Source organism: Marmota flaviventris, chromosome 10 (assembly GCF_047511675.1).
Source record: "Marmota flaviventris isolate mMarFla1 chromosome 10, mMarFla1.hap1, whole genome shotgun sequence".
In the NCBI taxonomy this organism is placed as follows: Eukaryota; Metazoa; Chordata; class Mammalia; order Rodentia; family Sciuridae; genus Marmota; species Marmota flaviventris.
Window position 1 is genome coordinate 77,299,074 of NC_092507.1, and position 27,634 is coordinate 77,326,707.

The window sequence follows — 27,634 nt, forward strand, 5'->3', positions numbered from 1 at the left end:
GTGTAGGCTATATTAAAATATAAACTTTAGTACATTTAAGAAAATGACTGCTGGGTGTGGTATGGCACACACCTGCAATCCCACAACTCGGAGGCTGAGGCACGAGGATCACAATTTCAAAGCCAGCCTTAGCAACTAAGGCCCTAAGCAACCCAGTGAGAAACTATCTCAAAATAAAATTTTTTTTTATAAATAAAAATTTTTTTAAAAAGGTTGGGGATATGCCTCAGTGGTTAAGCACCGCTGGGTTCAATTCCCAGTACCAAAAAGAAAAGAGAAAAAAAGAAAGAAAATGCCAGTAAATTTGGTAAGATGAACATAGAGTTAAATGAAACTACTTTATGAAATCATTCTTGAAAACTGAAATAAAAACTTTAGTTCATGTTCCTTCTGCTCATATTTTCCCAAAGACATCCTCCAATCAAAACTCTTTTATTATTTTCTTCATGGCCCAACTCAAATGATGAGGAAGACACTGAAACTGCGGATAGTATATCCATCAATCTCTCAAGAGAAAAACTAGTCTAAAAAACCAGTAGAGAGTGTTAAATCAAGTAGTCTCAAAGTTAAATTTCTCTTGAACCTCAAATGCACAAGAACTAAACACCTTTCACATCCAGGTTGAAATAAAAGATAATCAAAGTTCTATATTTGGTAATTAACCTAAGAAAATCCTTGTAGGGAGAGCAAGAAATGGAGGTCAATCTCCAACTCTGTGTTCAATTGCCATAGCAGAAGCCACATCAAGGAAAAATGACAAATTGATCCCACATCAAGGGGAAGAACCTCTCCTTGCTTTGGATTTACTAGAGGACAATCAAGCTTCAGTCATAAAAATCCCAAGTGTCTACTAATCCAACTAGCCAAATTTCAAATACAGAATGACATCACCAGTCAAAATGCTTTAACAATTTTAAATGCTTCATTTCTGAAGAGAGTATATTTTTATAAATATTACATTACATATCTATGATGATAATACAAAATTTTCCAAATTTTTTTTTTTTCAGCAGCTAGCTTCCTAAGCTATAGGAATCAAAAATGCTATCAAAGTTCTTGACTATGGCTCTTCAATTTCTTCCTCCATCATTTTTCACCTATTAGGAAATGAATAACTTCCCTTCTTACATATGTACCAATCTCAGAGCTCTGGTGACACCATAAGTTAGTGCATAGTACTTATATGTGACTAATCTATTAATATGCACTTAGTATACACAGTATACCAGGCACTGCATTTTTAAAATAAATGAGACATGAGTAGTGTCTACCTTTAAAGAGCTCACAGTTTAATAAAGAAGACAACCTACTGCAATATGGCCAGGACTACATCAAAGCTCATGAGATGATGCTTGAAACAGAATATTTGAGAAAAAAAAGACAGCCAAGAGAAGAAATATTAGCAATTGAAGTGGAGGAGGGTGGGGTGGGGGGGATGTAACAACTCATACTTAGTACAGGAGTATGAAATATCATACTTAGTTTATTCATCTAATTCTAGGAATGTGGGCATAGCTATAGTGAAATAATTGCATGCCATGGTATAGAGCTTACATTTTATTCTGCAGGTGATAGGAAACAATAAAAGAGACAGAGGAAGAAAGTAGCATAGAAAAGTTGGCAAGTGAAACCAGAGATTTGGAAAACTCATTTAACAAAATTACAGGCAGAATATAAATATTTATAGTATATTCATATGATGTAGTATTACTCAGCAATAAAAAATAATAAAAATTATAAACTATGCATATACTCACCTCAAGAATGAAAACATCATAGTGAATGACAGAGGTCAGATACAAAAGAGTACTTACTATGTAATTCTATGTATATACATTCCAAGCACAGCTAAAATTAACTATACCAATAGAATTTAAAAGGTTGCTTACCTCAAGGGAAGGCTACTGGATTGGAAAGAGGGAAAGCAAAGGAAAGTTTCTGGGATAATAAAAGTTTTTATGTTTTGATCTGGATGATAGTTATATGTGCAAATATACATATAAGACGACATGTAAATTTTACACTATATTATGTATGTTACACCACAATAAAGAAGAAAAGAACACAATTATGGTCGATTTAAGGTCAAACAAGTTAAACCAGTGTCATGCCAAAAGCAATATCAAACTTGTAAGTAATGAGAACAAAGGTTTTAATAGACTCCATATATTCAACTAGTAAACAAAATCTCTTTTCGACACTAAAGTACAAGTCTGGTTTATTCTCTACTTCAAGAAGATTATAATACACACACACACACACACACACATACACATACACACACACACACCTTTTTTCTTTATAATAAAAGCTATAAAAATAGAGTATTATTCCTCAAGAAAAAGAAAAACCCTGTTAACCAAAACTTTTTCTACATAGCAGTACCTACCATATAAGTACTACTATAATAATTAATAAAGAATAAGAAGCATTTAATAGAATTCACATAAGTATTCTTTACACTAACAATATACTTGCTATGATTAAATCAAAGATTGAAATTACACTGGTACTAGGGATTGAATCCAGCAGTGCCTTGAGACAGAGTCTCTGTATATTGCAGAGAGTCTTGCTAAATTGCTGCAGCTGGCCTCAACTTGAGATCCTCTTGCCTCAGCCTCCCAAATCACTGAGATTACAGGCATGCAACAGTGTATATGGCTCATTATAGACTTTCATTTTTTAAGCAAACACTGAGATCAACAAATCTTTGGCAAGTTAGACAAAGACTAAATTAATTGCAATTATATCAATGTATTCTTTTCACTGAATATCCAATAGCCATATTCATTTATTGATGATAAATATAATTTTTAGCATTTCAAGAGCTTAAATTATTAAAAAGCATTCTTTTACATACCAGGTCAAAAGTGTATAATCAAAATTCAAAATTTACAAAGTCAACAGTCTTAGGAGAGCTAATCAGAATGCTACATTTCTAGAAAAGTCCTTCAGTAAATATGCCCACAAGAAAAACATTAAAGGAATAATTTACAATTCTGAACATTAACAGAAGTAACAACTTGGAGAATTTCATTAACAGAAATAACAAAGTAAAATTCATGGAAGCAACCAAAGAGAACAATGAAGCAAGCCAACAGATTTTACACTGAATGATGAAGTGTTCCTTCATAGTGGCTAAGCCAAACACCAACTTGATTTCCTAACATGTTAGAAAAGTCACTGGAAATCTGTATGCATTAGAAACCCTGAATGCAAAAAAGAAGGAAAATAAAAATTTAGATCCATAATCTGATGGTTGCTTTTTAGCACCTATCCAATCAATGAGATCAAGTCAATTTGTCAAAGTCAACTCATATATTTTAAAATTTTATTAAAAATTCCATTGATTCTGGACTTTTGAAGATATATTTTTAAAACATAAATGTTTTATGTTATTTCTACTTCAATGTGTAATATTTAAAGTAGTCTTCTACTTACCTAGATTTTGTCTTATTAACATCTTGCTGCAAGAACAATCTCATCCGAAATTAAATCCAATCTGAAAAAATACATGTAAAAACCATCATTTAGGATTTTTTTGTTTATTTGTTTCAGGTATGAATAACTACATCTACAATACCCTATTCTTTTAAATTAAAAACTGCAAACAAAATTATTTTCTTGATAAAGCATTGAAAACATAGTGTTAACTAAAACAGGAACTTGCTAAATACCTTTTTAGAGGAACAATAACCTATTCACAATGAAAAATTTCCTAGTTTTCTTTTTTAAAATTTCTGTAACAACTTGTTTTCATTAATAGTTTGGCAATTATAATAGTTAAAATCAGTAGTTATTTCTCTACAGAGAACTTGGTTCCAAGACCCCTTAAGGATACCAAAATCTGCAGATGCCCAGGTCCTTTATAGAAAATGGCAGTCTTTCTATATAACCTACGCATATCCTTCTGTATTTTTAAATCATCTCTACATTATATAGTACCTAATACAATGCAAATGCTGTGTAAATAGGTGCCATATTATATTGTTTAGTGATCAACAAGAAAAAAAAGTATGTACATGTTTAGTATAGAAATGTTTTCTTTCAAAAACAATTTTGATTCAGGGTTAGTTGAATGGGTGGATGCAGAATCCATGGATAGGGAGAGTGTGCTTCCTCATAAAACATACTTCAAGGTCAGAATTTATATAATACTTATACATAACAAAATCACAACAAAAAAGCTGGAGATAAAAAAGAAAGTATGGCATGGCATAAAAGAATATACTTTTAGTCGTCATAATAGCTAATATTGAAGCATTAAGAACCATTATTCAGAAAATAACATATATTGTTATTCTTCTGCTTCCCCAATTTAACCTTCAATCTACTATAGTGACTTCTTCCCCCAAAATCCACAGAAAATGTACTTACCAAAAATCTACCTATTCCTATTGTATTACATTTCACAAATTCTAAAAACTCAGTATATTGTTGCCTAAATTCTATTTATCTCCTGCTCTACCTGAAACCTACTTATTATTTTCAATTCTATATTCTTAAAAAATGGCACCAACATATTTATTTCCAACTGTCAACCTAAATTACTCTTAACTTTTCCATTTTCAAACTTACTATCATCTCAATTTGTCCTTTCCAGAACTATGAATGATCACTTTATAATGGTTATCCTAACATGTACCTATGCTTTAAGTTTTGCTTCCACGTGGTAAACTACAAATATCTACCTGTATCTACCTTCTACCTCCCTTTAACTTTGTTTTAACAGTTTTATTAGTCCTTCAATATTTACCTCAGTCACCCTGGCAGATACTTCTTTAATTCCTTCAGCTTTAAAAAATCCATTTTCTCAATTACTGTAGCAACTAACTGGTGTAGCAACTAGCTGCCTGTCAACACTTTCTGCTTCTTTGTATATTTTCTAAACCATAGTATGAACATATTGAGGACAAGAACTCACTTATTTTGTTTCAGCATTGTCACTGGCTGGCAGATGAAAGCCTAAACAATGTGGGCTAAATAAGAGATTCAAATTTTGCTTGTATCTCAAAATGTATGTAGAAGATAACCCAAGTAAAATTCAGGCTAATGAGTCAAATTCACATCTTTGAGGACTGGAGAAAAAAGTCATTATCACTTCTGGATGTAAAAATGCTACTTTACAGCTAAACATGGTGGCATATGCCTGTAATCCCAGCGGCTCAGGAGGCTGAGGCAAGAGGATCACAAGTTTGGTTCCTCCAAAGCCAGCCTCAGCAACTTAGAGAGGGCCTAAGCAACTTAGCAAGACCCTGTCTCAAAAAAAAAAAAAAAAATCATTGAGGATGTGGCTCAATGGTTAAGCATCCCTGGGTTCAACCCTGGTACAAAAAAAAAAAAAAAAATTACTTTATGAAATAACCACATTTAAGTAAAATACAACTGACATAAATTAACCCACCACACTCTTCTATTGAGTGAATTATTTAATTTCATTGATTTTTCAATACCAAGACTTGGGGACTAAATGCTTCTATCCCTGCACAAAAATGGAGTTTGTGAACCAGAATTACTAGATTTATTTAAATATTAGCCTTAAGAAGAAGAAGGTTAGAGAGTAAGACAAATATAGTTCTTGTAGTATCAATTTAGAAAAGTGCTTCTCAAACTTTAGTGTCCATCAAAATTACCTGAAGGGCTTATTTCAGATTGCTACAGTCTGCCCCCAAAGTTTCTACTTTGGTAGGTCTACATGAAGCCCATGAATCTGCATTTCTAGTAAGTTCCTAAAGTGATACTATTTTGAGGATCACATACTGAAAACCAGAGCTAGAATTTTCTATGATGTCTAGATGAGAATATTGTCCCTGTCAACCAATGCCAGAACTGTTACTTGTTTTAAACTAAACTATAAAATCAAAGTGAAAGCATTAAAAAACCCACAAAACTCCATATAAACTGCTGAGTGTAACAAGCTGTAAATGGCCCTACAAATATTATCCACAGCCTAATCCCTGGAACCTATTATGTTACCTTATAAGGAGAAAAATGGGGGGGGGGGGGAAGAGTGCTACAGGAAACATGATTAGGGAATTTGAAATGGAGAGATTATTTTAGATCATCTGGGTAGGCCTAGTTATAATCACATGTATGCTTAAAAAGGGAGGCAGCAGGGGAAATTTGATTACACACAGAGGAAAAGGCAATTAGAAGACAGATCATAAACATTTGAAAATGTGGCCACATCCAGGAATATCAGCAGTCACCAGGATCGGGAAGAAGCAAAGAATGGACATTCCTCTAGAGTCTCCAGGTGAAGAACAGCTATGCCAACACTATGAGTTGGGCTCTGTAACAATGATTTCAGACTTCTGGTTCTGTAATAATAATTTCAGAACTGAGGGAGAAACCATTTCTATTATTAAAACCATTCAGTTTGTGATAATTTGTTAGAGCAGTCACAGGAAACTAATACTAAAGATAGCAGATTCTCAAGGAAATGGATTTGAAGTACCTTTACAAAAGGTGTTAGTTTATAAACTGACTAATGTGACTAATCCCAAATTTGACTCTATTTGAAGAAAAGGCATTTCAGTAGGTAAATAAATTAGATGAGGTCAAAAAGATGAGGCCCTAACACAATATGACTGGTATCTTGCAAGAGAGCCCAGGCACATATATACAGAGAAAAGGTTATCTGTGCAAGGATAGAGGCCTCAGGAGAAACAAAATCTGCCAAGAATTTGATCTTGAACTTCCTTCAGAACTGTGAGGAAATGTTTCTTTTGTTTATGCCACCCAGTCAGTGGTATTTAATCTCCAAGCAGATTAATAAATGAAAAGGATACATGTAGTTGCAACAATATAAATACACTTAAAATCGATTAAAATGGTAAATTTTATGTTATGGACATTTATAACAACAAAAATAAAAGTATATATAAATGTCATATGTGCACATAAAATAACATAGCTTTATAACTTCAGCTATAGTAATATAAGAAAATCTGAAAAAAACTTTTAACCACATTTGTCCCCCCAAACCAAACAACCATGTTTTAGACACATTTTTTAAAATTATTATTTATTTTTATTTTTAATCAACAAATAGTAATTGTATATATTATATATTTATGGAGTACAATGTGATGTATTGGCATGATTTTACATTATGGGATAATTAAATTACACTACTTAACAAATCTATCCATTCACAGACTTACAAATTTTTTGTGGTAAAACATTTAATACCTAACTTTAGCAATTTTAAAATATACAATGCATTATTACTGTTGTTACGATTCTGTGCAATAGATTATGAAAACCTATTCTTCCTAAAAGAAATTCTGTATCTTTTAATCAACACTGCCCCTTTCCCCATTCAGTCCTCCAATCTCCACACAGCCTGAGCAAACACCAATTTACTCTTTATTTCTAGGTTCAACATTTTTAGATTCCTCGTATAAATGAGTTTATGTGATATTCGTCTTTCTGTGCTGACTTGTTTCACTAAGCATTAAATCCACTAGGTTCATCCATGTTGCTGAGGATGACATAAATTCCTTCTTTCTAAAGGTTGAACAAGCACTCTATTGTGTATACACATTTTCTTTATCCATTTCATCCAATGATGGATAGCTGGGTTGCTTCTATGTCTTTGTTATTGTGAATAATGCTTCCATAAACACAAGCAAGCAAACAACTCTTCAGCATACTGTTTTCAATTCCTTTGGATTTATACCCAGAAATGGGATTATTAGATCATATGGTAACTCTATCTTTTGTTTTCTGAGAAACCTCCATACTGCTTTCCATAAGGGCTAGTTCTTCATTTATATTCCCACCAAAAATACACAGGGTTCCCTTTTTTCCACACTCTTGCAAATACTTACAATATCTTTTTGATAATAACAATTAGATTTTTTTAAAAGGATCTTCTAGGTAAATCTGATAGAAGTACTGTAAAATCCACACCTAAAAAGTATTATTAGAATATTACTTAGGTGAACACTGGGAAAGGGGTCCAGAAAAGAAGAAAACACTTTAAGTAGTTGGTATTAAAATATCAAATATATCTTCCCTAAAACCTGAAACCACAGCCTAATCATGAGAAAAACATAAGACAAATTCCAAGAGTTGAAAAATCCAACAGTATATCTGACCAATACTCCTCAGAACTGTTAAGGTCATTAAAAACAAAGTCTTGAGGGACCTAAGGAGAAATGTCATATTTGAAATATGACATCTGAAACAGAAAAAGAATATTAGGTAAAAACTAAAGAAATCTGAATAAACTATGGTCTTTATTTAATAATAATGTGAAAATATTGGTTCGTTAATTTTAGCAAATGTACCATACCATTGTAAACTATTAATCATAGGGAAAAAGGAGGTGAGGGGAATGTATGAGAACACTATACCATTTTGCATAAATTTTCTGTTAAGTCTAAAACTTTAAACAAAGTCCATTAATTTCAAAAATATTTAAGTATTTTGAAGAGACATAAACATACTTTAAAAAATGAAAGTGAAAATTCAAAAGATTTCAACTTAAAATTCAGAAGAATTAAACTTAAAAGTTCAAGTACATGGAAAAGAAATACAGGGAAGGTTACAAAACGAGTGTTCAAAACAATGGAGTGAAACTAAAAGCCAACAGTAGGAGGAAAAAGGGAAAATTCATGCAGAAATGTAAATTAAACAACCTACTCTTCAACCAACCCACAGGCCAAAGAAGGAATCACTAGGGAAATGGAGAAAATATATGGGGAAAAATGAAACACAATATACCAAAATATATGGGAAACAGCAAATGCAGTACTGAGAAGGAAGTTTACACTAGGTAAAAGCTTACATGAAAAAAAGGGAACATCTCAAATCAACAACCTATCTTTATACCTCAAGGAACTAGAAGAACAACAAACTAAACTAAAACAAAAGTTAACAGAAGGAAAGAAAAGATAAAGATTAAAGCAGAGATAAGTAAATAAGAGCAACCAAATTTGACAAACCCTAAGCTAAACTAAGAAAAAAAGAAGACTCAAAAAACTAAAATCAGAAATGAAATATGGGACATTACAACTGATGCCAAAAGATTATAAAAAAAACTTTTTTTGCACATCAACAAATGGGAAAGCCTAGAAGAAATGGATATATTCATGTAAATATATATATACCAAAGCTGAGTCACAAAAAATAAAAACTCTGAAAGACCTAGAACTAGTAAAAGGAGATTAGATGCAATGATCAAGAACTTTCCAAATAAGAAAAGCCCAGGTCTAAATTACTTTTCTGACCAAACATTTAAAGAATTAACACGAATCATCATCAAACTCTTCCACAGAATCAAAGAAGAATATTTCAAATTCATTCTGAGGTCAATATTATCCTGAAACTAAAACCACACATACTCAACAAGAAAAAAAAGTACAGTCTAATATCACTGGATGAATGATGCAGATATCTTCAGCAAAACCAATCCAACACCATAGTAAAAGGACTGTACCCTGTGATTTATTCCTGGAATGCAAGGATAGTTCAACATCTGAAACCAATATAACCACATTTACAAAATGAAAGGGGAAAAAAAAAATCACATTATTTCAATGTGTAACAAGAGCATTTGGCAAAATTCAATACTAATTCATTAAAAAAAAAAAAACACTCAACAAGTACACACAATATACTTGCACACTGAAAAATACAAAATATTGCCAAAGAAATCTTACAAGATACAAACACATGGAAAGACACTGTGTAATCACAGACTAAAAGCTTCAGGACCCTGAATTTTGCTGTTAATTTTTGAATGCCCAAAAACACAGGCAACAAAAACACATATTGACAAATAGGACCAGGTCAATCATAAAACTCTGCACATCAATAGAAACAATCAACAGAGTGAAATGACAACCTATAGAATGGAAGAAAATATTTACAAATCACATATTTGATAAGGGTGAATATTGAAAATACACACAGAATTCATATTTGACAACACAACAAAATGACCTAATTTCTAAAATGGGCAAAGGACTTGAATATAAAATGCAGCCATTCTAAGAATTAGTAAGCAGTTTCTCAAAAAATTTAATGGGATTATCATGTGACTCAGCAATCCTACTTCTAAGTATACATGCAAAAGAATTCGAAGCAGGATGTCAGAGAGGTATTTGCATACCCATGTTCATAGCATACCCATGTTCATAGCATACCCATGTTCACAGCGGAGTATCAAATCAAACACAATATCAAAAAAGTAGAAAACACTCCAATTGCTTACCAGTGGATAAATGTATAAAGGAAACATAGTAACATATTTGCTGAGAGCCACAGCCAAGTTGGAATGGCCCCTGGCATTTTGCCAGAAGTAATGGTTGAGAGGGGAGCCATTAAAATGATGATATTAAGTTAAGCTGTCTATAATTGCTGTGACTGGATGATGCTGGATTGAAACAGGCTATGTATTCAATTGTAAATTAGACCTTTACTGTCAGTACAGGGCGGCTCTTGCTGCCTCAGGCGCCAGCTACTTTGGAGTTCCCGATGAGTTCTTGCGGGTTCGAGACTGACTGCTGCGCACGGTGGAGGGAGTTCCAGTTGGTGTGTGGTGTTCCTGGGGGCCACGTGGGTGGAGTTCGGGAGAGTTGCCGGGGGTGTGCTTGGAGTGCTGTTGGAGCTCAAGCAATAAAGTTTCCTGTTTGAACATACAAGTGCTTTGTGGCGGCTAGGTGATTTGTGCCCAGCCAGACTGCAGCATTTGGTGGCCCGTGCGGGGAACACCTGAATCTCGGAGCTAAGTGAAATTGCTCGCCCCTGAGGGAAGGCGAGAGAATGGGTGACCATTCCAAAAAACAATGTGTTCTTGTTTTGATTTGTTTTGTTTTTGTTTCAAGCTGCATGTCCCTAGAACTTTCTCAGGAAAAATGGGAAAAATGGTTGGCTCAAGGTTTGAAGTTGTTCCGCCCTGAAGAAGAGATAGAAATAGACCACGAATATACATTTCAAGAAAATAGGAAAATTGATACAATGATTTTTTGTTCCGATTTTGTTTCATTTTGCTTCGGTTTTGTTTTGAGCTACCTTGTTGAGTTGCATTATCCTTGTAGCAGAAATATGGGGTCAGAAATTAGCAAAAAACAAACCTAAAGAATGTTAAGTAAATTGTTAGAAGGAGACACCCCAGTAAAACCAAAAACAGGGCATACGTTGATACAATACAAAAATGTAGCCCATGACTTTTTAAGGAGGAGTTGTTGAATATATCACAATGGGACCATCATGGTGAAGATTTAAGGGAAAAGGAAAAGAAAAACCCAGGAACTCTGGCAGTTGGCACAATACCGTTATGGACGTTGGTACGGTTTTGTTTGCCTAGTCCAAAGCCTTCAGTTCAGACTATAGTAGAAGATCAAGTAAAAGAGAAGGTCTCTTGAGCTAGTCGAACAGAGGAAGAAAATTTAAAGGAGGAAGAACTATCAGGGGAAAAGTTACAACAGGAGGCTGCTACTAACACCTTTCTATCACCAGAGGGCCTAAGTGTCCAACCAACAGCTCCACCTATAGAGACAACATATGCTGGGGAGCCCCGAACCTCTGTAGTTGATAGATGGGATCCTGAGACAGGACCTCAAAGATTAGCATGCCCTATACTTGAGCAGGCAGGAGGGCAGCGAATTCACCGTGCTTTAGATTTCAAAACAGTGAAGCAGTTAAAGGAAGCTTTAACAACCTATGGTCCCCAAGCACCCTTCACTGTAAGCATGGTCGAATCAATTACCAACTTGGACATGATGCCAGCAGATTGGGCTAGTATGTGTAAAGTTGTGCTAAATGGAGGGCAATATTTGTTATGAAAGGTAGTCAATGAGGAATTTTGCATGGAGATGGCTGGGCGATATGCAGCAGCAGGTTATCCTCAGAGAAATCTAGATATGTTGTTAAGAAAAGGACCTTATGAGGATCAGCAGCAACAAATTAGATATGATCCTGCTATATACTCACAAATTGCTGCAGATGCAGTTAGGGCATGGAAGACTTTACAAGGACATGGAGATTTACAAGGTCAATTATCTAAGGTAATACAGGGAGCTAATAAACCTTACGCTGAATTTGTAGATAGGCTTATTCAAACAGCTACCAGAGTTTTTGGGGATACAGAATAAGCATTAATAAAACAACTGGCTTATGAGCAAGCAAATCGTTGGTGCAGAGAGGTCATTAGACCATGGAAACATGAAGATTTAAACACATATATTAAATTATGTAGAGACATTAATGAACAAGGACAAGTCTTGGCAGCTCCAGTACAACAGGCTTTAGATGCCAGGCCAAAAACATGCTACAATTGTGAACAAACAGAACGTTTTAAAAGGAATTGCCGCATAGGAGGGGGGTTTAGCAAAACTAGGTATCAAAGGGGTAGAATACCGGGTATTTGCCCACGATGCTGTAGAGGGAGACATTGGGCTAATGAATGCCGTTCTCAAACCACCATAGAGGGTCCTCCGCTATCAAAAAACGGACAAGGACCAAGTGTTTACCCACGATATCGTGGAGAAAGGCATCGGGCTCCATTGCCAAAAAAGAGACAGGGGGGCCCAATGCTCCGGGGCCAACGACCACAAATATACGGGGCACTGGAGGAACCCAGCAACCCCATCAGGGTAGTGCCCAGGACACATTATCCATCAGATCTCTCATCAGACAAACCAGAGGGAGCGCAGGGTTGGACATCTGCGCCTCTGCCAGAGTAGTACTAACTCCAGAGATGGGAGTTCAAATCATTCCCACAGGAGTAAAAGGACCTCTTCCCCAAGGAACAGTAGGTTTATTGTTAGGACGCAGTTCTTCTACTCTAAAAGGACTTATGATAAGTCCTGGGGTAATTGATCCTGATTATGAAGGTGAAATAAAAATTTTAGCTAGTTCTCCAAGAGGTATATCAGTAATTTCACCAGGAGATAGAATAGCACAGTTATTAATAATACCCAGCCTGCATGATAAATTTTCCAGGAGTACTACAGAAAGAGGTTCCAGGGGATTAGGCTCCACAGGTGTAGATTGGGCCATGCTATCTTTAAATTTAGATTCTCACCCAATGCTAAAACTAAATATTCAAGGACATGAATTTAATGGGCTACTGGATATAGGTGCAGACCTTAGCATCATCTCTCGACAAGAATGGTCAAAACATTGGCCGTTACAACAAGCCACTCAAACGCTTCGAGGCCTAGGAGTGGCAACTAATCCCCATAGAAGTGCAATGGTATTAGATTGGAAGGATCCTGAAGGATGTGAAGGAACTATACAGCCATATGTATTGGATCATCTTCCTATAAATTTATGGGGACGAGATGTCCTAGATCAATTAGATTTGACATTAACAAATAACATCAATCCAAATGCGCCCACTATTATGGTTAGACAAGGTTTTAGGAAAGGAAAAAGATTAAGAGAAAAAGGACAAAGTACAGTGGTGACAATACAAATAGTTCAAGAAATAGATAGACATGGATTGGGTTTCCAGGAGGGGTCACTGAGACAATAAAAATTACTTGGAAATCAGAAAGACCAGTATGGGTTCCTCAGTGGCCCCTGACTAAAGAAAAGATACAAGCAGCCCATGACCTGGTCAAACAACAATTAGCGGAGGAACATATACAACCTTCCGTATCTCCCCATAATACTCCCATTTTTGTCATTAAAAAGAAATCTGGTAAATGGAGATTATTGCAAGATTTAAGAGCCATTAATAATGAGATGGTTATTATGGGACCTGCTCAATCAGGGATTCCCCAATTGTCTGCTTTGCCAAAAACCTAGTATGTTTTAGCTATAGATATTAAAGATTGTTTTTTTTCAATTCCAATTCAGCCTGAGGATAGTCCACATTTTGCATTTACTGTCCCTGCGCTGAATCATGAAGGTCCTGATCAGAGATATGAATGGAAAGTACTCCCTCAAGGGATGGCTAACAGCCCAACTATGTGTCAAATTTATGTTAACAAAGCAATCCAGCCACTTAGAAATCAAAATCCTGAACTACAAATACTTCACTATATGGATGATGTATTATTAGCACACAAAGATAAAAACACATTGCTAGAATGTTATGCTACACTTACAAACTTATTAAAAAATTATAATCTAGAGATAGCAATAGATAAAGTACAATTAAATTTTCCAATTAATTATTCAGGAGTTCTATTATCCTCAACCATGGTCCGTCCACCAAAAATTCAAATACGAGTAGATCAACTCAAATCACTTAACAACTTTCAAAAGTTATTAGGAGACATAAATTGGATAAGGCCTTATCTAGGCATACCAACAGGAGAGTTGGGACCTTTATTTGATATCCTATAAAAGGTCCATCAGATCCAAATTCACCCCGAATGTTAACGCCTGAAGCAAGAAAGGCATTAAAATCATTGAAACATATATGGAAAATATGCATTTGGATAGAACTGATATAAGTTTGCCTTTTATTATTTATTGTACTACCAACAAAAAATATTCCTACAGGAGTATTTTGGCAAGAAGGTCCATTATTGTGGGTACATTCATTTTATTCTCCTAACACTATTCTTACTAGGTATCCTGAGGCTGTAGGATAATTAATACTCAAAGGAATAAAAGCAGCTAAGGGAGTGTTTGGAATTTCTCCCAATAAAATTATTACTCCATATACTATGGATCAAATTGATGAGTTAGCTAATGAGTTAAATACTTGGGCAATAATCATGTGCAAATCTAATGTTTCATTTGATAATCACTTACCATCTAATCCTTTGCTGTCTTTTTGGTCTTTAAACATGATTTTATTATATGTCAATTTTAGTTCAATAACTTTTAAAATTCACAATGTGCAAAGAATGAAAAATATAAAAAAATTAAATCTCAAAATTAATTTATAATGACAGTAAATTAAAACAATAATATCACTGTCATTTAAGAGTGAAAGTGAATCATCTTCCAACAATTTACCAACATCTACTTACAAATGGCAATTCAATGCATATACAATGCTTCCAAAATCTTATCAGATACGTTTTGTCAGGCTAACCAGAGTACCTTTTCCTCCTTGCTACTGAGTCATCTGGACTAAAGGGCACAGGCATACATAATTTATATCTATACCCAAACATAATGTCTGCTAAACTATGAGATCAGAAATAAACACACATTAAGATTAATTTAATTTACAGACTGGACCAAAATATAGGATCGCAAAAATAGCCCCAATTCTGCATTAACCCATTATTCATGTTATTTGGAAATGAAACTTTGCAGCTTCTCCCATCAAGAGATAAAAGTCTTTTTTTTCCCCCAACACCTGTACTCTGGGATTAATCTTATAAGGAACACCAGTAGAATGCCACAGATTTCGATTTGTCCATTTTGACTCTATGCCTCAAGAGACCTCTCTTTCAAAATCTTCATACCACCATGAAAACAAACTGTAATTGGTTGGGGGATCAGAGGACATCTCAGATGTCTTGCCCTATCCTAGAGCAGCCTATATCAAACCAATTCCCATATCAAATATATGACAGAACCCAGCCAAAAGCAGCAGAGCCACCTTCCTAACTGGCTACTAAACACAGATTCATAAATAAACCTGACCAAAACCAGAAACACTGCCTGGCTGATCAGACTTATTCTAATAACACTTTTATTGCTTTATACCAAATTCCAGAGTAATTTCCTACACTATATTAATTGCTAACTGCAGTAAAAGCTAAGTGAATAAGTAGTACTGAATTGACAATATCAACTCTATCTTTTTTTTTTTTTTTTTTTGTATTAGACCAGGCATGTATTTGTCTTTTGTTGAAATAAAGGCTTGGATGCCCTCATAAACTAATAATCAGAAAGAATATGGGACATGAGCAAATTACTCTAATAACTTTATTTTGTCTTGTGTGAAACAATCTCTCAAACTATTTAAAGTATTTTACATCTCTGTAGGACAATGCTTGACATGTATTTTTGAATTGAAATATTTGCCCAGACTACTCACAATTCATAGATGCCCTCAAGCTGAGGGTTCTTTTTGTGTGCACAAAAGCCTTTGAGAAGTTAAGTGTTATGTATTGAAAATATAATAGTGGGTGAATTTTCTATCTATCAATCTCTGGGTCTGGTGTCTATTTCTTGCAGTGCTTATCGCCTGATCATCTATTTGCTACATATTTTCTGAAGATATATGGTTTCTCCATATTTATGGCACATAATGATTTTTTTTTAAATTTTTTATTGTTGGTTGTTCAAAACATTACATAGTTCTTGATATATCATATTTCAGAGCATGAGAAGAAGATTAACATTAAACAGGGATGAGAGGTGGGAGGGAAAGGGAGAGAGAAGGGAAATTGCATGGAAATGGAAGGAGACCCTCAGGGTTATACAAAATTACATACAAGAGGAAGTGAGGGGAAAGGGAAAAATAATACAAGGGGGAGAAATGAATGACAGTAGAAGGGGTAGAGAGAGAAGAGGGGAGGGGAAGGGAGGGGAGGGGGGATAGTAGAGGATAGGAAAGGCAGCAGAATACAACAGACACTAGTATGGCAACATGTAAATCAATGAATGTGTAACTGATATGGTTCTGCAATCTGTATACGGGGTAAAAATGGGGGTTCATAACCCACTTGAATCAACTCTATCTTAATATAATAATTCAATTTTTCTTATCCTTAGGCATTTAGAATAGCATGATCTTTATCTCTTAACTTTTGAAGACAAAGGAAAAGAAAGGGACAAAAAAAACCCTAATTCAGGCTGGGGTTCGGGCTCAGCAGTAGCGCACTTGCCTGGCATGTGTGAGGTACTAGGTTCAATTCTCAGCACCATGGTCCATCAATAACTTAAAAAAAAAAAAAAAAAAATTTAATTGGGGAAAAAAAACACCCTGGGGCTGGGGTTGTGGCTCAGCAGTAGCACACTCGCCTAGCATGTACGAGGCGCTGGGTTCAATCCTCAGCACCACATAAAAATAAATAAATAAAATAAAGGTATTGTGTCCAACTACAACTAAAAAATAAATATTAAAAAAACCTAATTCTTTAATTAGCAGTGATTCTACAAAACATTGTCCAAGTTTTTCAAAGCAGGTGTATTAAAACTGAGTGAAATCATTTTTGTAAGTAATGTCACCAATTATAATTTGTTGAGAAATTTTGTTGTTGTTACATGTTGTTGAATACAACCATATAGTAAAATTTTTCAAGATACTCCAAAATCTATTAAAAATGTTATTCAGGAATCTGCTACCTTATTAGTTCCTTGATTTATTTTAATGGCATACAGATTTTCCTTCTGGAATATATTCTTATTCAACTATGAAAGTGGCACCCCTGGATGGAGGGATACACAAACCGACCCCCAGGCTAACCGGAGTACCTTTTCCTCCTTGCCACTGTAATTTATTCACAGATGGGAATACAGCCCAAAGTAGGATATATGGAATTCTTCTCAAGATGTTCACATGCCTGAAATAACTGTATAGTGGAAGAGACCTAGTAGAGATATTGAACGAAATATTAAAACCCGTCAATTTGAAGGTATCAGAAAGCTAACACAACAACAAACAATGACCATGCCAAGATTCCATTGAAAATGGAAATCTACAGATGTGAACCAAGCAAACAGGGATCCTTTTACCTTAGGGTAACTGTCAATACAGATGAGGCAGCTGACCAGTATTTCTGATGTTGTTGTAGAGCTAGGGATACCAAAGGTTCAGAAATGGCTAAAATCATATTATAATAGTCTGGATCTTAAATGTCCCCCCAAAAACCCATATGCTAAAGGCCTGGTTGCCAGGCTGTGGCACCACTGAGAAGTGGTGGAACCTTTAGGAGGTAGGGCCTAACAGAAGCAGTTAAGTCACTAGGAGGAATACTCTTGAAAGAGATATTAGGATCCTGGTCCCTTCCTTTCTTTTTGCTTCCCAGCTACCATGAGCTACGCAGTGTTGTAGCACCATGTACTCTCACCACCATGATGGACTATGCTATCATAGGCCTAAAGCAACAAGCAAGCATAAACTGAAACCCCTCATACTGTGAGTCAAAATAAACCTTTTCTCTGATAAACTGCTTCTCTTAGGTGTTTTGTCAAAACAATGCTGATCTAACACACATACTATATTCCGACCACTTGAGTTAGACTCCAAAGAATTCAAGTCAGTCAGAAGTAAACAAGTCCTGCTAAAGTCCTGCAGTTCTGCTAAAGATACCTAGGTGACCAAATAACAAAACTCTCTATCCCCTAAATTTAATTAAGGCAATCCCAAATTCTAAGTCACCATAAGTGTCTGGAACATACAAAATAAAAATAATCTCTGGAGAAAGATAGTATCCCTCTAAGACTCACAGTTTAGACCTGGAAAAGCAGCTGGAAAATTACAGGGGAAAAAACATGGCAGCTAGGGAAACAGGGATAAAAGAAAAGTTCTGAATATAAATTGTGCCAGGTCACCTGAAGTCTAACAATGTAGGCATAAAGGAGACCTGAGGGGGTTGAAAGGAAAAAAAAAAAGCAGAGACCAGAGAGAGTACTACATTTGAAAAACAGAGCTGTTCTATGAGTTGGCTGTTTTTTCAACACAGAGCATTCCCCAACTGTGTAGTCTGGGCAGCAGAAAGCTAAAACTCTCAAGAGCCAAGTGCCAGACGATAGAGCGCAAGCCCAAGCCCAAGGAAATCAGTAGAATCCCTGGAAGCAAGAAAACCACAGCACAAGCTTCAAAATTTGACTATAAACTCCAAATCATTGGATAAAAACCATCTTAGACACAAAGAGACCTCTAAGACACCAAGCCAAAAAAGCAACAACTAGAAACCAGAAGAGAAAAATCTCAGTAGCTGCATACTTCAAGAGAAACTAAGTTTGCGTTCTAAGACTGGGCAAGTTACCTACCTACCCAAAATAAAGGTCACCAATACCAAGCACATTTAACAAAATCCAGTAACTAAAATGTATATACAATGTCCAGTTTTCAAAGAAAAATGACATGATATGCAAAGAAACAGGAAAATCTGACCCACACAAAGGGAAAAAAGAGGGAGTCAATATACTGATTTTGAGAATACTTGAATCTTGGAGATAGTACACAAAGAATTCAAAGCAGTTTTTTAAAGTATATTACAAAAAGTCAAAGAAAATATATTCAAATAAACAGAAACAATAAGAAATAAAAAGCTTAACAGTAACTTAAATTCTAAAAACTTACCAAATAGGCTCAACAAAAAATTTAAAAAGAATGGCAATCTTGAAAATAGGGAAATAAAACTATACAATCCAAAGACAGTTAAGCAACTAAAGAAAACTCTAAGTCTCAGAAACTAGTAGGACATTATGATACAGTCCAACACAGATATAACTAAATTCCCAGAAAGAAAAGGTAGAAAAAGAGTGCCCCCTCAAAAATGTTGAAGAAATAATGGCCAAAAACTTTCTCCGATTTAATAAAAAGCACTTACATATATATAGAACCAAGAATCTTGACAAACCCAAGAAAGATAAACACAAAGAACTACTTTTACATATATACATATATCTTAGTCAAGTCACTGAAAACTAAAGAGAAAACCTTGAGAGCAGCCAGAGAAAAATGGTAACATAAGGAAAAACTGGCTTATCCTCAGAAAAAAAAAAATGAAGGTGAAAAAACTGATATTTTCAGAAAAGCACGAATTGTGTTTGTGCCCGCAGTATCAAAAAGACAAATTCATAACAGTAGATTTCAACAAATCTCTAATTGAATCATTATGCAGAAACTGAACTGGCAGAAATACAAAAATTTTGAACAACATGATTAGCAAAACTAACAACAGACCACAATGGAATAAGTATTTGTTTCCATCCCAAAATTCTTATATTGAAATCCTAACCCCCAATACGATGGTTTTAGGTGAAGTCTCTGAAAAATAATTGGGTCATGAAGATACAAGTCTGAATAAAAAGGATCAAAAGGAAATCCAGAAAATTTTCCCACCGTTGTTCCCACATGTGAGGACATAGCACGAAAACATCAATCTGCAAACTGAAAGAGGGCCCTTAGCAGAACAGGAATACATTTCTGTTGTTTATAAATTACCCAGTCTATAGTACAGGTTAAACACCCTAATCCCAAAACTGTGAAATCTGAAATACTTCAAAAATCCAAAACCAGGGGCTCAAAGTGAAAGCAAATATCCCAAAATCAATCATCAATCATCATCATCATCGTCTAAAATCCAAAACACTTCTGGTTCAAATCATTTTGGATAAGGGATACTGAGCTTATATTTTGTTACAGCAGCACAAGCTAGCATACCATACTGCAATGCAATAATGAGCTACAGTTACAACAATAGAGATTAATGTCACAAATGTAATATTAAAAAAGAAGCTAGGATCCATTTATACAAATTTTATTTTTAAAAAATGAAAAAAAATTCAAAAGATATTTTTAGGTGATAAAAATATAGAGCAAAAAGACATCCCACCCCCCAATAGAAGACAAAATGTCAGTTGCCTAAGGAAAAAGGAAAATGTCTGATGAGGGGGACAGCATTACCCACTAACCAACTTTGCCCTAATCCTTTCATATTTCAAGCAATAGACTTAAACCAGTATCTTGATTGTTTTTAAACTTTAGATAAAACTGCTCCCTGTGTAAGAAAATGACAATTCTCTGACAATCCCCTCTACAACTCCTGAAAACTATATCATAACCACACAAGACGACCAGCTGATTTTTGACAAAACTGCAAAAGCCATCAATAGGGGAAAGGAGGGTCTTTCAACAATTAGTGCTGGAACAATGAGAATGATGTAAACATGGGGGAAATTACCTGAACTTCAATCTCTATACCAATACTAACTCAAAATGGATCAGATATAAGTGTAAAATATAAAGCCATCAAACTCTTAGAAGATAGGAGAGAATCATTATGATCCAGACAATGAAAGATTTCCTAGAAATATCATCAAAAGCACAATCCATAAAAGAAAAAAACAACAAACTGGATTACATCAAAATTAAATCATTTGCTCTGTAAAATATGCTTTTCAGTGTATGAAAACAACAAGTGACAGATTTTGAGAAAATGTTTGCAAACTACATACTTGACCAAAGATTCATCTAAAATATTAAATAATTCTCAAAACTTAATAGTAGGACATCAGCAAAAAAAAAAAAATATATAAGAAGGAAGACTCAAAATCACATCCTCATAAAACCAACAACAGTGTCAAAAATTGGAAAATCAACTTTTTCTAAACTCAAAAATAACCAACAGTTTGCATAATCCAAAGGACAGTTTATTCAAGCCAGATAGCTGATCCTTGGTGTTTCAGTTAGTTTGGTGGGCCTGTAACCATACAACCAACAAGAACAACTTACAGGAGGAAAAGTGCATTTCAGCTCACGGTTTCAGAGGTTCAGCCCACAATCAGCCAACTCCAAAGCTCTGGGCCAAAGGTGAGCAGAAAATGCTACAAGGGTGTAGCAGAGAAGAGCTGCTCAGTTCGTGATAACTAGGAAGCAGAGAAAGACTGAAAAGTGCCAGGGACAAAATATAAACTCCAAATGCATACCCCTCAGTGACCTACTTCCTCCAATCATACCCTATTTGCCAAAGCTACTACCAGTTAATATATTCAAATGAATTTATCCACTGATGCACTAAGCCACAACCCCAGCCCATGGAAGGCTATCTTAATTTGAACTGGTTCAGAACTCACCCAACATAAAAAACTGTCCCCTCAAAAAACCACACACACAACTCCAGAGCATTTGTCAAAAACAATAAGAAGCAACTGTTTCATAGTAAAACTGGCTGCGGCAAAGGAAAACAGGTAGGATAAAAAATAGACCCCAAAAAAACCTTTAAAATACAAAAGCTGGAGGCTCTGAAAAGCTCAACATATTCCTGAGAATCTAAAAGACGTTGTTGAGTATGTGTAGGTCTGTGCACATGCCCAGGAAAGACCTGATAAAGTCCTAAGTATCTACATCTGTCTAGCCCTAAGGCTCCAAAAAAGCAGAAAGTGAAGAGTAGAGAGTTAAAAACTTTTTAGTTGAGTGTTAAAAGTGTTGAAGATGTTGCACAGAACCTCAAAAAACAATGGGAAATTTATCAGTTGAGAAATTCAAGGAACTCTGTTAATTACTAGCTGATCACCAACCTAAGTGGACAGAGATTTCAATGGCCACTCTTGACAATACAGATTTTATACAATTTACTCAGAAAAAAATCCCTAAAACCCACAATAACAAACACTGGGGTGGGGCAATATGATTACCAAACTGCTACATTATTTAAAACATATAGGTTTCAACCAAAAATTACAAAACATTTCAAAAAATAAAAATAAGAAACTATGATTTACACACACAGGAGGAAAAAAGCAGTCAAAAGAAAATGTTCCTAAGGAAACATTAAATTAAACTTAATTAGACCAAGTTTTAAAATCAATTATTTTAAATAAATTTTAAAAAACTAAAGGAAATCCATATATAAAGGATTAGAGGAAAAGAAACATACTATCAATAAGAGATAAAATTACGAATGGGAACCAAATAGACCAAAATTCTGGAGTTTTTTTGTTTGTTTGTTTTTAAATATTTATTTTTTAGTTGTAGTTGGACACAATACCTTTATTTTATTTATTTTTATGTGGTGCTGAGGTTCGAACCCATGCACTAGGCGAATGCTCTACTGCTGAGCCACAACCTCAGGCCACTGTTTGTTAAATCTATTCTAATTAGTTATACATAAACAGTTAAATCTATTCTAATTAGTTATACATAAACAAAATTTTGGAGTTTAAAAGCACAATAACTAAAATAAACAATGCAGTAAAGGGTTTGCATAACAGATATGAATAGGCAATAGAAAAAAAAATTAGTAATCCTGAAAACATATCAATTGAGATTTTATAGTCTGAGGAACAAAAAGAAAAACAAATGAAAAAGAAAAATGTGTAAGGCCTAAAAGACCTGCAGGATCCCATTAAATATAACATAATGAGAATTACATAAAAAAGGGGTGATAACAGAGCACAAGGAAAATTTTAAGAAACGTGAATAAAAATTCACCCCAAATTTGATTTTAAAAAAAAAATTACCTAAACACCCCCCCAAAAAAGTTCAAGCAACTACAAGTAAGATAAATTCTGAGATCCACACCTACACATCATAATGAGACTGTAAAAAGGCAAAGAATCCTAAAAGAGGCAAGAGAAGCAACTTACTACATATAGAGAAGATTCTAAATGATACTATCATTTTTCAACAGAAATCATGGAGGCTGGTGGCAATGGGAAAATATATTCAAAGTATTAAAAGAAAAAGACCATCAACCAAGAATTCTCTATTTTTCAAAACCAAAGGATATCAAGATATTCACAAATACTAAAAAATTGTCTTCAAGTTGAAAGGAAAACATACTAGAGAGAGTTAACTCGAATCTATGTGAAGAAACAGAACATGGTGAAAGTAACTACATGGGTAATTATAAAAGTATAATTTTTCCATGTGTGATTCTTTGTCTCCTATTGGATTTTAAAAAACAAAAGGATGTTGTCTGTGTAATAATAATAGTACAAAGGAAGGGGAAGGAATAGAGCTAAACAGAGGAAAATTTTTCTAAATTATTGAAATTAACTTGATACTACTAAAGTAATTAACCACTAGGAAAATAAAAAAATATATATATAGCATAAAACAAAGGATTGAATAGGTATACTAGAAAATACCTGTTTTTTAAAAAATTATAATTATTAACTCATGTTAATCGAATAAATTAATGGGTTTCTCTATGACATTTCTATACAGGCACATATAATGCTTTGTTTGAATTCACCCTCTAATATCCTCTTTTGCCCTCTCCATACCAAAACTGATTCAAGGACACAGGAACTCTTGACTAGATTTGCAAAATAATGAGTAACCAAAAAACATCCCAAGAAAATCCCAGGACAAAGGGCTTCTCTAGTAAAATCTATATTTTAGATTTAAAGAATTTACCAGCCTTCTCAAATTCTTGGACCAATCTTAACTCATTCTAAAATGCTAACATACTCTCATACCAAAACCAGGCACCTAGCACAAGAAAATTACAAATATCCCTATGAATTAAGTCACAAATATTCCCATCTACAAGGTGAGCATTCCTAATTCAAAAATTTGAAACCTAAAACTTTTGAGTACCTGACCCTCAAGTGGTACAGGCTATTCAAATACTCCAAAATCTGAAAAACTCTAAAATCAACATTTCTGGTTCCAAGCATTTCAAATAAGAGCTATGCAACATGGCATTTCTATAAGAAACATCATCTAGATGCATTTGTCCTGTCCTAATCTTAACTGGTTACTCTTCAGACCTATTACATTCTTCTCTCTCCAAGCTTCACCACCATCCTGGAAATTTTCACTCCTTTCCTGTATATGATTCCATTTCCTGAATCCTTCCTCTTGGGTTTACCCCATCAAACAACTTTCTAGGAAATAATACATTTGAAGTAAATATTCTAACAACCTCACGTTAGTACTACCACACTTGACAGCTTGGTAGTGTATACAAGAATAGTTTGGAAGTAATCTTTCCTTCAGGATTTTGAAGACATCATTCCATTAACTGTTTTCTGATGCTAAAATCCTTTTTTTAAAAATTTATTTGTAGATGGACACAATATCTTTATTTTTATTTATCAAACCCAGGGACTCATAGATGCAAGGCAGGTGCTCTACTACTGAGCTACTACCCCAGCCCTATAATCCTTTTTATGTTCTCCATTCCTGTAAGTTTTCACAATCCCTCTTTTATTTCTGGTGTCTACTATTTCCAATGAGCCCTTTCACTGTGGAAATTCAAGGTTTTTGCTCAATTTTTAATTTCCTCCACCCTCTTTCTCCCATTGTATAATTATTTTTCATATACTGAACCTTCAGCATGTTCTTCAAATTTTATTTTCTCTTACTTTATAGCTTCTTGTCCAGCTTTGTGGGAAATTTTTTTCAACTTTATCTTCAAATTCTTCTATTGTTTCATATTCCCAATTTCCAACCCTTCTATTAAGTATTCCATATCCTCTATTTCTAAAAGCACTTCCTTGTTTTCTAAGCATTGTTTTTCATAGCATAAGTTGTTGTTTGAAAGATGCAATGTACTCTTACACTCAGAGAGCAGTAACAAAATTTTCTTCTTAAAGTGTTTTCTATTTCCTTTTCTCTCATATTGAGCTTATTTTCAAATGTTTGGTGATCCTTAGTCTCATATTTAAAGTGAAGCACTTAAAAGTTGCTTTGAAATTCTGTGTTGTGTAGTGGATTAAGTGTCACTGGAGGATGATCAATCTGGTCATTTACCTAATGGATCCTTATCTACTATTATTAGTTGGTGTTTTTCCTGATTTTATCAGTTTGCCATACAGGTTGACAATTTCAATCTCACATCTGGGGGTAGCAACCTGACAGCCGTATTTTCAGAACCAGCTGGGGATGACTTCCAGTCTAACATAAATTTCTACTTAATTGCCCCCGATTTTAGGTATGACAAGCTTAACCTGAGCTTTGCAGAGATCCTCCAAATGAATGTAAAAGAAGAAATTTGATGAATTATGAGATGAAGTGATTTCTGGACAATTCTTTCAGAAGTACTCATAGCCATTAATTTCTAAGCCATCTCAGGTATCTGTAAAACTAATTACAGACCAATTCTAGGCCTTTTACACCATTAGTGGAAGTTTTAGCTTTCTTCACAGTACTTATTGTTGAGAGCCACAGCCGAAGGGGGTGGCTCCTGAATTGTGCCCAGCCAGACTGCGGCAATTTATCACTTGTTGCTTTTCTGCTTCCAGAGTTTTACTTCTGTGATCACCCACTTTTTTTGTTTTTTGGGGGGTTTTTTGTCCTTAAGACTCTGTGCCTTTTTAAAATTCTATTAGGAGGTTGATGGCAAACAATGTAAATGTCTATTTAATCTACCATGCTTAAATGAATATTCATCTCATCAGTTTGATGTGCCATTTCCTCACTGTTATTTATTTCAAGAGTATGAACTTGTTCCAGTAGGATATAGGGTTTTCATAATCTAAGTAGTTGCTATTATTTTGACTTTAATATTTTTACTATACTGTTGTAAACAATACTGACATATACAAATTCTCTTATATAAAACCCAAATAAAGAATTCTTTGAGGCCTAATATACAATTTTAAAAATCAAAGTAATTTTAAAAGAATGTGTATTCTCTATTCTGAACAAAATCTGACATCCCTTAGTAAAGAAAACATATTACTATTCAAATCTTTACAGCCTTACTTTTTGTTCTAACTATAAAATTCTAAAAGGTGAATTAAAATCTGAAAAGATTTAAACTACCAATTTCTCTAAAGAAATTCTATTGCATGCTTCAAAGTTATTTGGTTATCACATAAAATGCAAGCTTGAGGACTGGGTTGTGGCTCAGCGGTAGAGTGCTCACCTAGCACATGCAAGGCCCTGGGTTCGATTAAGTATTAAGTCCAACTACTTCTCAAAAATAAATATTAAAAAATAAAATTCAAACTTGATATTATTTAGTAAACCTTTTAATTAACTATTCTTTTATTCACGTAATTGTTTTGGCTTGGAATTATCCTTTGGTTGGTATCGACAATGTTACCTTACTCTTGGCTTGCCAGTTTAGTATATTTTTTCCATTTCCTGATTTTCGACATTTGTGTTACTGTGTTTAGGTTAGACTTATAAAACACAAAATTTTTAATTCACTCTTTAAAGGAGACAGGGTGAACAAATCAATGCTAGTTAAATTAAAAAGCTGTTGGAAGAGCAATTAAACCCATAAGTGGGTAACATGAACCAGAAGGTGTTAAGTCAAACAATACCCCACTAAAGGGTGTCTACATTTGGTTTAACTCTTTTTTTGTTGTTGTTCACTCTTACTAGCGCTGCTACCATAAGACATTCACTGCATAGCATGAAAAGTCACAGCCACTGAAGTATCTCTATCTCTTCCATTTCTTTTCTACATAAGCTGTTCCAATAGTATCAGTGTATCTGGAATAGCTTCCGAGTCCCCATCCCTTTCAAACTTTCAAACTGTTAACCTCTCCTCTTGCATGTAGTAATATTTTCATTGCCTTTCAGCTTACTGTTATCCAAGGCAGAGTAAGCAAGTAAGGGTGGGCCTATCAGCAAGAATCATGATTCACAGAGAGGTATAAACAAACTAGGCTCTATTTAAGGAATTCAGAATAGGGCTTTCAGGAAAGCTTCCTATTCCCTATTCCCGTACCACCAGTTCATGGGGATAATGAGAACAGTTAATTAATATTGCTGTCTCCTGTTCTCACCAATACTATCTATACAAAGACCCCCCCTAACCGCGAATTTCAGATATGCAGATGAAATCTCTAGTTCCCAATGATGGCAGGAGACAATCTTTCAACTTAGCTGATTTCCCAAAATAGGTAACCTAGCCCTATATAATTGTATCCCTAAAATCTCATTATTACAAAATCTTTACTAACTGAAGTTAGAACTATAACTGTGAGAATGGTTAAAATGTAAATCTGTTATATTAAAACTAAAATATACATTAAAACTCTTAAGATTCCATTAACAAACTTTTTTCTGTTTCTTAATTCTTAAAAATAAAAGATTTGTAAAATTATATTACTGTTGGAATTT

General features: G+C 34.5%; 1 protein-coding gene across 11 annotated transcripts in view; it reads right to left on the reverse strand.

Moving 5' to 3' along the window:
• Znf644 (zinc finger protein 644) overlaps positions 1-27,634 on the reverse strand; it is a 93,067-nt gene that overhangs the window by 53,759 nt on the left and 11,674 nt on the right. For 10 of the 11 annotated variants that reach the window (XM_071618031.1, XM_071618034.1, XM_071618036.1 and 7 more), the window contains one exon: positions 3,442-3,502. In XM_071618031.1, coding sequence (XP_071474132.1) covers positions 3,442-3,485 — 44 coding nt within the window. In that variant the 5' untranslated portion in view covers positions 3,486-3,502. Of the gene's footprint in view, positions 1-3,441; positions 3,503-27,634 lie in introns of those variants that run through there. The other variant, XM_071618035.1, reaches the window with a different exon arrangement.